The sequence below is a fragment of the Condylura cristata genome, unplaced genomic scaffold (assembly GCF_000260355.1).
Source record: "Condylura cristata isolate star-nosed mole 26May11 unplaced genomic scaffold, ConCri1.0 scaffold00004, whole genome shotgun sequence".
In the NCBI taxonomy this organism is placed as follows: Eukaryota; Metazoa; Chordata; class Mammalia; order Eulipotyphla; family Talpidae; genus Condylura; species Condylura cristata.
Window position 1 is genome coordinate 71,311,850 of NW_004567105.1, and position 14,999 is coordinate 71,326,848.

The 14,999-nt window shown below is 40.1% G+C and overlaps 1 protein-coding gene across 1 annotated transcript in view; it reads left to right on the top strand.

Moving 5' to 3' along the window:
• Positions 1-1,912: 1,912 nt before the first annotated feature.
• The window catches only part of DYNC1LI1 (dynein, cytoplasmic 1, light intermediate chain 1), a 29,124-nt gene continuing 16,037 nt past the window's right edge, over positions 1,913-14,999 (top strand). The window contains exons 1-2 of the mRNA XM_004676351.2: positions 1,913-2,203; positions 2,412-2,485. Coding sequence (XP_004676408.1) covers positions 2,058-2,203; positions 2,412-2,485 — 220 coding nt within the window. The 5' untranslated portion in view covers positions 1,913-2,057. The remainder of the gene's footprint in view (positions 2,204-2,411; positions 2,486-14,999) is intronic.

Here is a 14,999-nt window from a genome sequence, read left to right on the forward strand (position 1 = left end):
GGTACAGAGCGATTTCCACAGAAGGTATTTAACATAACAGAAACCAAAGTTTCCAGGACATTTATTCTACCATGACTTATCTCTATTTTACCTAGGCCATTTGGCAGTGTGGAAAATCAGAATCTTGATTCATCCACTTCTGACCTATGTGACCTGGGATAAGTTATTTAATTTCACTATTTTCTTGCAAAATGTGAGGACTAGAATCCAAACATATAGAGAGCTTGGCACAGAGTAGGCATTCATAAATGACCACTCTTGACATTCATAAATGTCACTGTTGGAACAATGCTGCGTAGGTATATTATAAAGCCACAAGAACTATCACTGTGACCTCAAAAAAAGTAGGTAGTTGAGCATCTAGAAGTCACAGGGCGTTATAAATCTGACACTATTTTGAAATTAATACTTCCCAGATTATGTTATGTGTGATTTGGAACCAACAACTCTGTATATAAACAAAACTGAGGAAAAACTGTTTTGAGGAAAAGAGAGGACTGACGGGATGAAGTAAGACAGTGAATTAACTCTTAGAGGAACCCAGGCAGTTTACAGCTGTCCTTCACAGCAGCAACTAAAGACTCAGGTTCCCTCAGCCTGCTTGGCACCACTGAAAGCCTGGAGCTCCAAAATAAGTTTCTTTCTTACTCATACAGAGAAACAAACAAAGAAGTTTATTAGGCCTATGAATTCCAGGGATTGGTCAGTTATTAGTGGTTTGAAAGGTAAAGGGGAAAAGATCAGTCAATAATAATCATATGTTGAGGACCTGCCAGTCACAGTTCTAAGTAAGGTATTTTACATAAATCACCCTCATGTCACCTTCGGAACAACTTTAGGTGCGTTTATCTCTATTTTACAGAGGAAACACACTCAGAAGTTAAGGAAATTGCCTGAGGTTACACATCCAGAAAGCTGGGAGAGCTGGATCAGAATTCAGACTTGTCAGCCTCCAACACTGTAATATTTACTTATAGCACATACAGACTGTAGCTGGGGATTTTCTCCCTAACTGACAGCACTGATCAAGTCATATATTACCTAATAATCTTCAAATATGAAATGACAGCGGTAGGTAGCGTACAAAGCCCAGGCTATTTACAACAATTGCGCTTACAAGATATAACCAACGCTAGAGACTCAAAACCATCAACTCCTGATATGGAGCTACGACATTTAAATATATTGAACCAGGAAAGCGCTGACCAAGGGGAGCCGTGGAGGGGCTACTCTGGGTTATTTCTTTGCCGTTTGTGTATACCCAGTGAGTGCTGTGTGTCGACTGGAAGGTTGGATGACTTACGTAGCGAGTCTTTTCAAATCTCACGCGGAGCATCTCTTACAAGACTTCGAGGCCATTACAGCCGGCTCAGTCATCACTCTTTGTCACGCTGCTGCTGCTGCAGCCTGACAAGCTTCTGAGGTGGGACTAAGGTTGGAGAACCACGCCGCCACCCGAGAGAGCAAAGCAAGTCCAGAAATCCCGGGCCACCGCCACACTCCGGACCTTGCCGCTCAACTGCCTCTACTGCGGCTGGGAGGTCCACTTCTATCTCGGCGCCCGTGACGCGCCGGTGTAGGCGAGGGACCGCAGCTCAGCCTGCATGTGGGTGCGTCGGCAATGACAGTGCAGGAATTCCACGCCAGCTGCGGAATGGGTAGACCCAACTGAAGAGAGGGAGGGAACACTGTTCATCTGACACACCCCAACCCGCTCTGCAGCAGCCCAGGGCTACGGGTGTGGCGGCGGGAAGCGCTTCAGCCCAGTGAGCTCAGAGGAGTTGGCGATTTGGCGAAGCAGCGGAACTCCGAGAAACTGGGGCCCGCGCGTGCGCATCCCTCCCGCGCCCGCCGGCCAGAGACGCACGCGCAGTCCGTCCTCGTTCCCTCCGTCCGCACCCACAGGGCCCGCGGCTCCACCCCCGGAGGCCCCGCCCTGCTCCCGTGCTCTGAACGCTCCATATCCGGGTTCCCGCCGCCGCCGCCGCCGCCGTCGCCGCCGCCGCCTCCTCCTCGCTCATTCAGCTTTGCCGGGAGTGGTGTGATTCCCGACCAAGATGGCGGCTGTGGGACGAGTCGGCTCCTTCGGTTCCTCTCCGCCGGGATTAGCCTCGACTTACACGAGCGGCCCTTTGGCCAACGAGCTCGCATCGGGCAACGGTGGCGCCCCAGCAGGCGACGACGAGGACGGGCAGAACCTTTGGTAACGACCCACCCCTCCCGGGGTCCCCGCTGGCACCCTCGGCCCTGCGGGATCCCGTGCCCGCCAGAGCTCGGCTCCGGGCCCAGGCCCTGCTGCCTTGGCAGCCCCCATCCGGGCACGCCGAGCACAGGTCCGTCCCTCCCGCGCTGCGGCCGCGGCCCCCGGCCCCGACCCCCCCGGCCTCAGCGTGCGCCTTGCTCCCCGTTAGGTCCTGCATCCTCAGCGAGGTCTCCACCCGCTCGCGCTCCAAGCTCCCCGCGGGAAAGAACGTGCTGCTGCTGGGTAAGTGTCCCTGGTCTCGTTCCGCTCCATCCGCACCCCACCCCAGCCTGGGTCGGGGTCCGGATCCGCCCGTCGGTTCGCTTTGTGCTGGCGGACTGGCCTGGCCCCGCCCCGCGGCCGGACCTGTCGCTGACAGCTGGGGAGAAGGGTGCCGGCACCTCTGCCCCCGACCTGCGGGACCCGCCCTCCCCCGAACCCCTTCTCTTCCAGTAGGTGGCTGGGGTGGCCCTGTCAACCTTCCCCTGGGGAGGATGGAAGGCAATAACTCATGTGAGGTGGTCTCGTGGATTAGGCTTTACCTAGAAAATAAGGGCGGTTTGTCTTCATAACAATAATAGGTAGCAGTAGGCTCTTCGAAAGAGCTCCAGAGCAAATGGCATGCTATTAATATTTAATAGCTGACTCTGTATAATTGACAGAGAAGACAGAATTGAGACCTAGTAGCGCAATGAATGTTCTTATTTGATTCAGCTCTTTCTGATACAATGGGTTCATGTTTGCAGCTTATAGCTGTCACTTACAAATCCGAAATTTGTAAAGGGTATTAGAACACCTTTCTAGTTCAATCCCTTCCGCCAAATGGAGATAACAAAGAGGAATGATCAAATTTCTTAGCATTCCTAATTGTTTTATATCTCCTCTGTTGTCTGGAAGTTATTTTGTCTCTTTACTGATTCTGGGGTTGGGCATAGAGGACAGTGAAGAAGAACAATTCGTAGGTTCACATTTTTGCAGGCTTGGCTCCGGAGTTGTTACAAGGAGCGATTTCTTCCATATTCTTTAAATGTGAAATATTGATGTTTGGCTAAAAAAGTGATGATTAAAGTTTAAAATGTTGGTATTGGCATCCTTAGACCATTTTTGTTTCATTCGCCTAATAAAGGAAACAAAGAAGTCAGACGCAACTTGACAGGATTTAGGAGTGCATAGATAGAAACAAATTAAAGATTTTTCATGAACTGCAACCAATTCAGAATGTGTAATTCTTTATTTTCTTTAAAGTAATATGGAGCTCGTTGAAAAATTAGACTTTTAACTTGTTTTTAAATGTGATTAAAAGTACCCTCTACATAGTAATCTGGGTCCAGTTATAGCCTAACACACACTATCCTGATGACCTTAAATTGATATCGACAAACCTGCATTTCTTTATGCTTAAAATGGATGCTATAGATAATGCCTTTCTCCTAGGGTTATGGGAAAACTGAATGAGAATGTTTGTAAAGTGAGGTGGGCTCAGTGAACTTGTGATGAATTTCTTTTAACTGGATTAGAAATATTTTTTAGATTACAACTCTCATTTTAAAACTGGATTTGCATCTGCTTAAGGGGCAACCATAGATTAGGGTTGAAAACCAAGAAAGTTCCAGAAAATGTTTTCAGTTTACTAATTGACACAAATTATTAGCTTAAGTTACTAATAATTACTGAACTATAATGGTCTTAAGATAACATGATCATATTAAAGTGCATTATATTTTGATTGGTCTAATTGAAATAGGACTTCTTTTCAAATACTGCCATTGTAAAAATAAGATTTCTGAATTTTGTCTTCATTTTATTATAAGTTCCTCTCAACTATTCCTGTGTATTTTATATTGCTTCGATGGTTTTCTTTGTAGGGAAACAAAAGTGACAGTTTTGTTCATTTCTTGACAGTTTCTCATATTCACAGAGGTTACACCATGTTTTTTTTTTAATTCTCCCTCTCTGTTTTATTTTAATTTTTATTATTTTGTGAAAGATTTATTTATGCATACAGAACTGGAACACAGGCCAGTGGTACAGGAGAGATGAGAGGAGTCACCAGAGATAGAGTGGGGACCAGAACAAGGGGAGCAGGGGACAAGACAGGAGAGATCTGCTGTGCCATTTGGATTATCTCCCAGGGATTGACCTACCTGTTTTAACATCTCTTTGACACTGGATCATTACATACCAGAGTGTACTTAGAAGCCCCAGACTTGTCCACTCCACCAATATTTCAGTTATTTGAGCTTGAAATTTAATTTTTTTTTTTCCTTTGAGTACTATGAAACTGTCTTCAGAGTCCTTTTCAGCATTGGAAAAAGCCAATTATAGATTTTTATTGTGATTACACAAATAGGATTAATTTTATAAAATATCTCTAAACAGTTCTTGAAGACATTTTGTCATTACATATATCATGTCAGTGTTAGGTCTGTTGGTAGAAGGAAGAAATATATATGTAGGAATTGTTTTTCTTTTAAGTTTGAAGGTGGGGGGTGATTGATAGGAGTATGTCTTTCATGAATTATGATAATCTCTAGAGTTCCATATTAAAAAAAGAGCATCAAAGACTATAACAAGGTTTTACATTTCCAGAAACAACCTAGACTAAAGCTTACTCTGGGACACAATCTACAGTTTAACCTTGACTGCTACATGGTCTCTGTCCCAGGCCTGTGGGAGAAAAAAATCAAAACTAGTAATGTATGCATTGTATGAGTCATTCTCAATGCATTTTCATATAAACCTTAGTTTTTTTCTCCTCTGTGTGTCTCTCCCACCCCACCCCCCTAAAAAGTCTGGGAGGTAGATATTAGCACTAATTTATATATGAGACAATGAGTTTTAGAGACCTGAAAAGTGAGTTTTCCAAGGTCACTCAGCTGTAAACACCCCTAATTCTGACTGGCATGGCTTTTCAACTTTCCCTACAAGAAGAGTATAACTTTTAAAACTATGTTTTTGAGTGAAAGTACTACTACTTACTTGGATTCTAGGATATATTTTTTGGAGTCTAGGGTGTAGCTTAATTGAGGGACACCACTGTAGCCACAGCACTTGTGTTTAAGCAGTCACTTAATCTACCTAGGTTGACCCCTGGTGACACCCAGAAGCACTGTGGTATTAGTATTTAACCACTATCCTTTTGGAAAGATTTTGAGAATGAGCTTCAGTAGTTTGTTTTGAATATTAATTGCAAAGCTTCTTATACATATTTTTTGTAGGGCTTAACATAAATTGTCCTTTTAAGAGTTTTTTCTCTCTCTTTATTCTTTATATTTAATCAGTTTTTTTACTGCAAATTATAATTTAACAGCTGCTTTTAAACTCACTTTCTCTGGGTTTTGATTTCTTTCTCATGTTTTGATAAGAAAACTCTGGAAGGAAAATAGCAACAGTAACTAACATTTATTGGGCAAGTACAAGTATCTGCCATGTAAAGATTGTTTACATACTCTGATAATCCTGTAAGATCAAGAAACTGCAAGCAAAGTTAAGTTGTCATATGGTTACACAGGATTCTAATGGGCTTCTAGACTCGAGAGCCAGCATTCTTAACCTATATACTGGACTGTCTCCCTAAAGGAAAAGAGCTTTCTTTGTAGGAAAAGTAAGCTGTTTAAGTTAAAAGGACTTTTGTCTGGTACTCTATGTATTTGTTTAATTGCCAAAAAATCTCATTGATTTAGAGTAATTGAATTCACTTTCTACTAAGATGTATATATGAAGGCCTGTTCCTCAGCACAATGACTGTCTTATGTATAGGCTATCAGTCTAACTTTCTGATTTCAGACGGATGAATTTATGAAAACTGGTTAATATTTTTGCAAAATTCACCTTTCTTATTTGTAAGCTATTTGATTTAGTGATTGCTGAAGCCTTGCTGATCTGACATTCTCTGATACTTTCCCCCTAAAGCTTGTGAATTATTATTTTGAAAGAAGTTATGTAAGTACATATTGCAATTGGATTTAAATTAAAAAGGTATTTCCTTGTAGATGTGGGCTATTTTATTTCACCCAATGAGAAAAATCTAGATTTTCTGTATTGTTTTTACCCTGAAGGTACTAGTCCCGGATAATGCACAGGCCGAAAAAGTACTGCGAAGTGCAGAGCATCATTAGATAGTATCTGTGCAGCATTGTTCTTTCTTATTCAGGAATGAAACTGACTTTAATTATGTTTGAATTATTATAAGTAAAAAGCTTCAAGATATAGTGGTTCAGAGAAATAACTTGTCAAGGAAGTAGATGGCTTTCTCTATGAGAGCTCATTTTTAAAATAGGATTATTTAGTCAAACTATTAGCCATGAGAAGCTGGGCTTAAAGAACATCAAGATACCATCTCTTCTTGGAGAAAGATTTTATCAGTTGAAATTATGTTGATGCTATTTTTCTGGCGTGTTTGGTTTATGGAAATGTGGTACAAGGAATAAAATGTTACCACATTTGTGATATTTGATTGGTAATTTTCAAACGATTAACATAACTGGTTTATTGCATATTATATGTTATTACCACAAAGAATATGCCATTTTGGTATGTTTTGAGAATCAAATGTCATATTGGTATTTTATAATATAAAGAGATAGTTAATAATTCAGGTTTTGTGAACTTTTTACTTTTTGTTGTAACTACTCAACTCTGTCCTTGTAGTTTCAAAATAGTCACATAAAATAAATACATAAATTAGTATGGCAGTGTTAAAAAAAACTACAAAAACACGCAGCAGATCAGATTTGGCCTGTAGGCTGAAGTCAGCTTTATGTTGTTACGGGCATTGGTTTTATCAATAAGCAGCAGTGCCAGTTAATAAAAGTTTCTGGTTAATGAAATACGATGATTGGCACATAATTGGTGTTAGTAATTAAATGTTGGATGAATAATTACTTTTAGTTAAAAGTATTGTATTCCAGGTAGAGGTATAGTCTGACTACAGGTTGAAGAAGTATTAAAAGTATTTCATGTGTTTCCCTCAGTGCTACCATTAAAGCAGAAAACAGCTGGAAAAAACACAGAGGTAGGCCAGTGGGTTGGTAATTCAACTGGTATGAAACCCACTTGATAATGTTAGCAAAAGTACTATGAAAATGCAAAACAAAGGAGTTTTGAGTAAGGAAAAAGGAAGGTCCCAAATTCACCATAGGACTTTGTTATTAATAAGTGAGACCATGGATTGATTGGTAGCCAGATTTTTATTTGTATACCTCATTTTCTACTCGTCCAGAATTATCTTTGAGATAAAATTCCTATAAATTGAATTGCTGGGTCTGAAGAATATATCTTTAGTTTTTGTATATATGGCCTAACAATTTTCTAGGAAAACCACCACTTTGCAACCATCAGTATGTGAGAGTACCTGCTTGTCTAGCAACATTGCCAACACTAAAGATTATTCATTTTAATTAGTGTCAAGTCTGGTAAGTAGGTTAAAAATTGACATATTAACTTAGACAATTTAATTGTGGAATATATACCATAGTTGTTGATTAAGAACTCTTGCTTTAGTGGACTTTGATTTCTTTGAGTGTAGGAACTGTTAATAATCATTGGGATTAGCATTTATTGGCCTTGGTAAATGTTTATTGAATTAAGCTCAGTGGTTTAAGTTCATGTCTAGTCAGTCTATGAGAGTCAGGGAAATGGTCAAGAATAAATTCTGTATTTTAATGTAACGCAAACTGCATTACAAAAGTAGAACTTTGGTTAACCACTGGTATGGAAACTTAATGCATTATGCCTGTAATTTAGGTATTGTGCTAAGTGTTTTTTTTATATAGCAAACTTAAATGATTTACAGAAAAGGATTTGAGTCCTCAGTTAACACAGATGAGCTAGAACTTAAAACTGGGTGAGCCTAACATTCTGCTAGATAGCACCCCTTGACATATTGGAGGGATGTAGTCTTGAACACCCATGCATAAATTTTAGCTAACACTAGTGCTACTCCCAGTTCATGCCCTTTGAGTCAAGGGAAAGGTTACTCTATGCAAAAGACCCTACCCAACTGAGGTCTTTGAGAAAACCTCAGGAAAGACATGCAGATTGTCTGAGCCCAGAGTAGTTCCAGTGAAGACCCCTTATGATTCTTGTCATTAGAGTTATCAGATAAAATAGGATAGGTAATTGCTTTTACATCATATAAGACCAATTAAAAATGTCAACTTTGCAATGTTGACATCTCACTTTGTTGTTAGAGAAGGAATATAGCTGGTTGGCATTTTTTCTGTGTTGATTAACATGTTTATAGACCTTAATACTCCAACAGAGGAATGGAAATGTGAATCAAGCTCTGCACTAATATGTGCAAAGTTAAAAGAATCAGCTCTTCAACCTTCTACCACTACAGGAGAAAAGAGAGGCAGAGTACTTACTGCTTCATTTTAAATATAATCATCCTCTGTACATTTAGCTGGGTAAAAGGACTAGAAACTGCTCCAGAAACAGTGGCAGTGTCCGTAGTATTAATAGCACTTCTGTATTCAAATCCTGGCCTTTCTTTAGCAAGTTACTTTTCAATAACCTTTTTATACTGTTTACTATTTAGGATTATTGTGAGGATTATCTAGGTAATAATTGTAAAACGTTTCAGGTAGTGGCAGACATTAGAAGTATTCGAGGTAGTTGTTAATGTGTTATGTGTACCTAAGTGTTTTTGCTTTGACTCCCATTTGCATGACTCATGTTTTTGTTTTATTTTGAAGATATTACTGATGTAGTATAAGATACTGATGTCCAAAATCTTATAAAGGTGTTTGATTTCTAGTGGATCACTGGTTAAGTGGTAATGAGTAGTAACAGTCTATTAAAATGTTTGGTTTGTTTTAAAAATGCCTTTAAAATATGCCTTTATGGGCCCTCCTTGGTGGTGCAGTGGGTTAAAGCACAGCACTATGGAGTGATCTCCAGCCACTGCAGCGTGAGTTCCATCCCCTGCCAGGGAGGTGACCCACATGGCATGGCAGACCTCTCCTGACCCACAGCAGTGTATTTCACTTGATTATCTGTTCTGTTCCCCACTCTGTCTCTGGTGGATCTTCTCACCCCCTATACCTCCGGCCTGTATCCCAGTTTTTTTTTTTAATATTTATTTATTTATGCGTACAGAATTGGAGTACAAGCCAGAGGTGCATGGGCAGTAAGAGGATTCACCAGAGACAGAGAGGGGAGCAGAACAGACAGATCAAGGTATACCACTGAAGGGAGCAGTGGGCGGGACAAGAGAGGTCTGCCATGCCATGCTGATCACCGGTGCGGGGATAGAACTCTCACTGAAGCGGCTGTGACTAGCTTGTGGTGCTGTGTCCTAACCCGTTGTGCCACCAGGGAGGGCCTGTACCCCAGTTCTTAAATGCATAAATAAATAAATCTTATAAAAAATGCATTTATAAGAAAATCCAATAAAATATGCAAATTTAGATAAACTATTTAGAGAATAATTTTTTTTTTTTAAAGATTTATTTATTTATTCATACAGAACTGGGGTACAGGCCAGAGATGCGGAGGGTGAGAGGATTCACCAGAGACAGAGCGGGAGCAGAACAGGCAGATCGACGAAGTACACTGCTGAGGGGAGCAGTGGGCGGGTCAGGAGAGGTCTGCCTCGCCATGTGGTCACCTCCGGGGCAGGCGGGAATCGAACTCATGCTGAAGTGGCTTTAGTTTCTTAGTGCAGTGCTTTAACCCGCTGCGCCACCAGGGAGGGCCTATTTAGAGAATAATTTTAACATAACTTATAAGGTCCTTTAAGGGCTCTCATCTGTTTTAACAGGAACTTGTTTGCTATCTGTGTAAGTGTGTGTTTACAGATCATTAACTATTTGGCTGGCATAGTTAAAGATAGTGTGTCCGTTTCACTGCCAGCTGAAGGTCAGGGAACTGAGGATAAAGTTTTCTTACAGTTGATAGATGGTTGGTAGATGAATTAGTTAAGCATTGTTTGAACCCACGCAGGACCCAGTACCTTGTTACTTGAATGGCTTGGTCATTTAAAGATGATTTTAAATGTCTAATATAGGCATCCTGATTTTTTTTTTTCTGATAGTACAATAAAGAGAAAAGGTTTGTGATGGAATTTTTATTTGCAAATATAATTCATCTTGGCTGTGGCAGAGCAGCTAATGACTGACAACTCAGTCCAACAAGTAGACAGTGTTCCTAAGTTTGGTGAAGGAAATAGATGTTTTTAACTTCACACTATTTGACTTATTTTAATAGTTTATGGTACTACCTAGTAGAAGCAAGTACAGGTTAGGTATAATTATGAAAATAAGGATTGTGGTTGTGATTGATAGATTGTTATACAATCTATTAGAAAATATACAACAAGAAAAAGAAGACAAACATATACCCAAGAAAATTCACCACAAAAAGGGGAAAAATTCACCACAAAAAGATCAACCATCAGAAATTACCAAAGAAATAGAACTTCTCAGCCTACCAGGTAGATAATTCAAAATCATCATAATAAACAAACAAAAAGAAAATGAAAAGGGAAAAAGTGATATGAGGCAAGCTATCAAGGAATTGAAGAATGCAAACAAGGAATTGAATGCAAAACGAAATGAAAAAGAAGAAAATGATGTGAGGCAAGCAATCAACGAATTGAAGAAAGAAAATAGACCTTAAAAAAGAAAATAGAAGAAATACAGGAGATGAAAAGGAAGTGGGAGATGATTAGATGGTGAGGGTGAGGCCTTCATTTATGGGGGTAGGCCCTTAATGAGGGGACCTCTCTCACCCTTTCTGCCATGTGAGTACAGGCAAGAAAATGGCTGTCTATGAAACAGGAAGCAAGAGCTCCACTAGACACCTAATCTGATGTCTAATCTCGGACTTCCAGACTTCAGAACTGTGAGGAATAAATATTGCTTATAAGCCACCCCGCCTATGGTATTTCTGTTAAAACAGCCTGAAGAGAGTAAGACGACATGGTTTCTGGTTTTGGTGAGCAAGCAGGTACCATGTCTGTTAAATAGGTTAATTTCTTGTTTGTATATTAAAAGAAAAGATTTTAAAGCCTGCTTACTGTTCAGAGAACCTGTGCAAAGAATGTTGACTGAAGAGGACCGACGACACATTAGAATCTGCAAAAGGAAACACAGATAAGCTGGTACTCTGCAATAAGGTGCTATCAGGAGCACAAAGGATGTTTAACCAGTCTGGAGTCAAAGAAACTTCCTGGAGGAAACTAAAAAAAGAGAGGATTCTCCCAGGTCTGATGAGGGGAATGTAAAGAATACTCTGTCTCAGAAAGAACTGACTTGCGTGTATGAACATTTAGAGTTGGGCACAAGGCTTCTGTGCTACATTGGCAGAAGTAGGGAATGATGGAGCCTGGCTGATAGGTGGTGGTACTTGAGGGGACGGAGATGGTCAGGAAAGCTGTGGGGGCTGTGTAGGGAACGTTGGCCTTTACAGTTTGTTTTTTTTACTTGCAAGATCAGCAGGGAGACATGGAAGGTTTTTTTCTGACAAGAAAATTCCAAACAAATTAAAGTTAAAGGAATTTTACAGTTTTTATTCACACGAAATCTAAATTCTGTTAACATTTAGCTATGTTTACTAGATCATGTGAGTGTCTCACTGTGTGACTCTTTGTTATTGATACATTTCAGAGTAATTTGTAGGTTTAGGTCTACTTATCTCCAAATACTTCAGTGTGCATATCAATAACAGAAGCATCTAAAGGGACCTTAAGGGAGAGAATGGCAGTATGAGGTTGTTTCAGATAGATACTCAGCTGCAGGATTTGGGGTTTGGTGTAAATTTAGTGAATGTTGACTTTTGAGTGGTGTGTTTTTATAGTGAGTAGAAAATTGGAAGAGGCCATGGGTTAGATGCCTCAAGACACAAGAAGATGGGGGTAGGGGGAGTAGAGGTAACAATAATGTGATTGGAAGATGTGTATAACCCTAAAACAAATTTGCTTCTTTGCAAATATCTCAAAGATTACTGTTACTAGGTTACAACTAAGATTTTGTGTTTAGACTATATCTTCATTAAACTTTTTAGATCTACTTGCAAATGTCACATTTCTCATCAAGACAAATGATAGCATTCTTTTTAGGTGTAATAAAAATGAAAACAGAAAATGGTCATTATAGTTGAGGCTTAAAACTAAAGAAGAAATGGGTTTAAAATGTGTAAAGTATGAATGTTCAGTTTTCAACTAACTGTATGTAACTTCCAAGTGTTCTTAAAGTTGAAGAGAGAATTGTTGAGAGATTTTATTTACAGAAAGTTTTAATAAGTAAAGTGCTCTTTCAAACATCTTAAGAAATGTCTCTGCTAAGTGCTGTTAGATGTTAAAATATCCTTAAGAGTAAGGTATACTTTTTCTTGTTTCCATTTTTCTCTTGAGAGCAGTAGTGACGTGCTCTTGAGCTGATTGACTTGGAGAGCCTTAAGAAGCTTAAACTATAGCCATAACCCACCCCCAAATCTGTTAACTATGGCCTGGCCTCAGTTTCTTCATCTATCGGTAGAGAGGATTTTTTTAGAGTCCCTTATAGCCTGTGATATGTGTATAAAACATATGTGTCTCATTGTGAAAACTGCTAATTGTTGTCAAAGTGAGAAATTTTGAAGTCAGTAGAAAAAACCCTCAAACTTCCATACATAGTATATTACTTTAAGAAAAAATTATTTATGCATACAGAACAGAGGTGTGGGCGTGAGAGGATTCACCAGAGACAAGAGTGGGGAGCAGAGTAGGCAGGTGTACACTGCTGAGGGGAGCAGTAAATGGGCAAGGAGATGTCTACTGTGCCATTTGGGTCAGCTCTCTGGTGGGGGTGGCTGTGATATCTTCATATTGTTGGGCTTTAACTCATTGCACCACCAGGAAGGGCCTTAGTATAGTATATTTATTTGACAGTATACTTTATTATCTTGAAATGGGTCCACAATTTGCTCAATGTTAAAAGACAAAGCTGTCATTATTGAAAATTCCAGGAGAGAAGAAGTTACCAGTAGAGTAAAACAGACTTTTTCTGGTCCCCAGGTAGCACCTGGAGAATGGGGACATAAGTACCTATCACTCACAGGAAACCCACAGAGAAGATGCACAAATCATTTTTCTTCTTTTGAAAATAGCCATGGCCCCTGGAGTAAAAATACCTTTTTCTTTTGTGAGTCATAGTAACAAAAATAATAAAGAGAATTATTTTTGGCCTCTAAAGGCTGCAGCACTGATAGATATTGGAAAGAGTATGCTTTGGGGTAAAGTTCATATAAATTCAGATCTCGACTCTGTCATTTCCTACCAGTGAGACTTTGGATAAGGTCCTTGAGCAAGTCTAAGCCCCGCTGTCTTCATCTGCCAAGTGGGAGATAACAATCTTCTGCCCTTACAGCTATGGTTGTGTAAGAATTACTGTTAAATGTACCTGGTAGGCATTCTGTAAATCTCTGCTGCTATTGCTTCTTCTAGACATGAAGGTGGAAGCCACTGATGGTTTGTTTGACCTGGATATAAGCAAAGGGGGGTGATCAGTCTTTTAATTTTTATTATGTGGAAACAAGTTGAAAATTCTTTAAGGGATGTAGGCCAGAGATGTTGAGGGTGAGAGGATTCACCAAAAACATAGTGGAGAGCAGAACAGGCAAATCTCTTGAAATACACTCCCATGGAGAGCAGCAGGGCTAACAGGAAAGGTCTGCTCTGCCTTGTGTGGGTCAGCTCCCTGTCGGGGATACAACCCAAGCTGTAGTGGTGGTAGTGCTGAGACTTAACCCCTAGGCCACCAAGGAGGCCCAAGTTAAAATTTCATCTTTTTTCTGTACTGACTTCTTAGGATTTTGCATTTTAAGCCCACTGACATAGAACTAGGTTCAGAGATCTGTGAAATTCATACTAATGTGTTGGTACTTATTTGTTGTTGAGGTACTATCTGTCAGTGGCTGCTCTGTAGGAAGCCTAGGAATATATATTAGGAAAGGAGCAGAGTTAATAGACACTTTAGTCACAGTTACTTTATAGGTACTGGGATATAGTAGTAAGCTACAGAGAAATGTTTGGGGGTAGGGAGAACTAAGTAAAATGCATATTATATATGTAAGTGCAGAGGAGAAAAGTAAAACAACAAATAATAAGGAAATGTTGGAGGTAGTGATTTTAAATGAGGTGGCCGGAGGCAGCCTGACGAGGTAATATTTAGGGAACATTGGAAGAAGCTAAGGCAACTTACAGATTTCTTAGGAGAGTAGCAAGAACAGTAAATATAAAAGGGCTGAGGTTGGAATCTTACATTAACTAATAATAAATAATTTGAGTTTGGGGGGGAAGGGTGGCAAGATAATGACACTGCTTTTGTGTGTATTGAGAAGTGGGTAATGGTGGAATATTCTTGTTGTGATTACCTGTAAGCAGGAGGGGTGAAGCTGGAAGGAAATCTCTTAGGGGGTGCGCATATGCTCACACAAACACATTGTAAGTGGTAATTGTTATGAATGCATGTCTGGAACATTCTTCTGGACTTAAGTATAGAGGAGTAGAGGCTGAGGAATGAACCCTGGGGAACACAGAGTTTGGGTGGGATGGAATATTAACCAAACTCTTCAGAGACAAGTGAGAGGAGGAAAGAGTGGTGCTGCTGAAGCTATGAAAGGGGAGATAGTCTTGTCTGACTTCTGTGTCTGCTCATCTCTGCCACCTCCCACCCAACTTAGCCTTTGAACACAGTGCCCATTCTTATCATTACTTTATTTGGGCCTGTTTTGGTTTGCTCATTCTTCAGTAGTCTTTTTTTTTTTTTTTTTT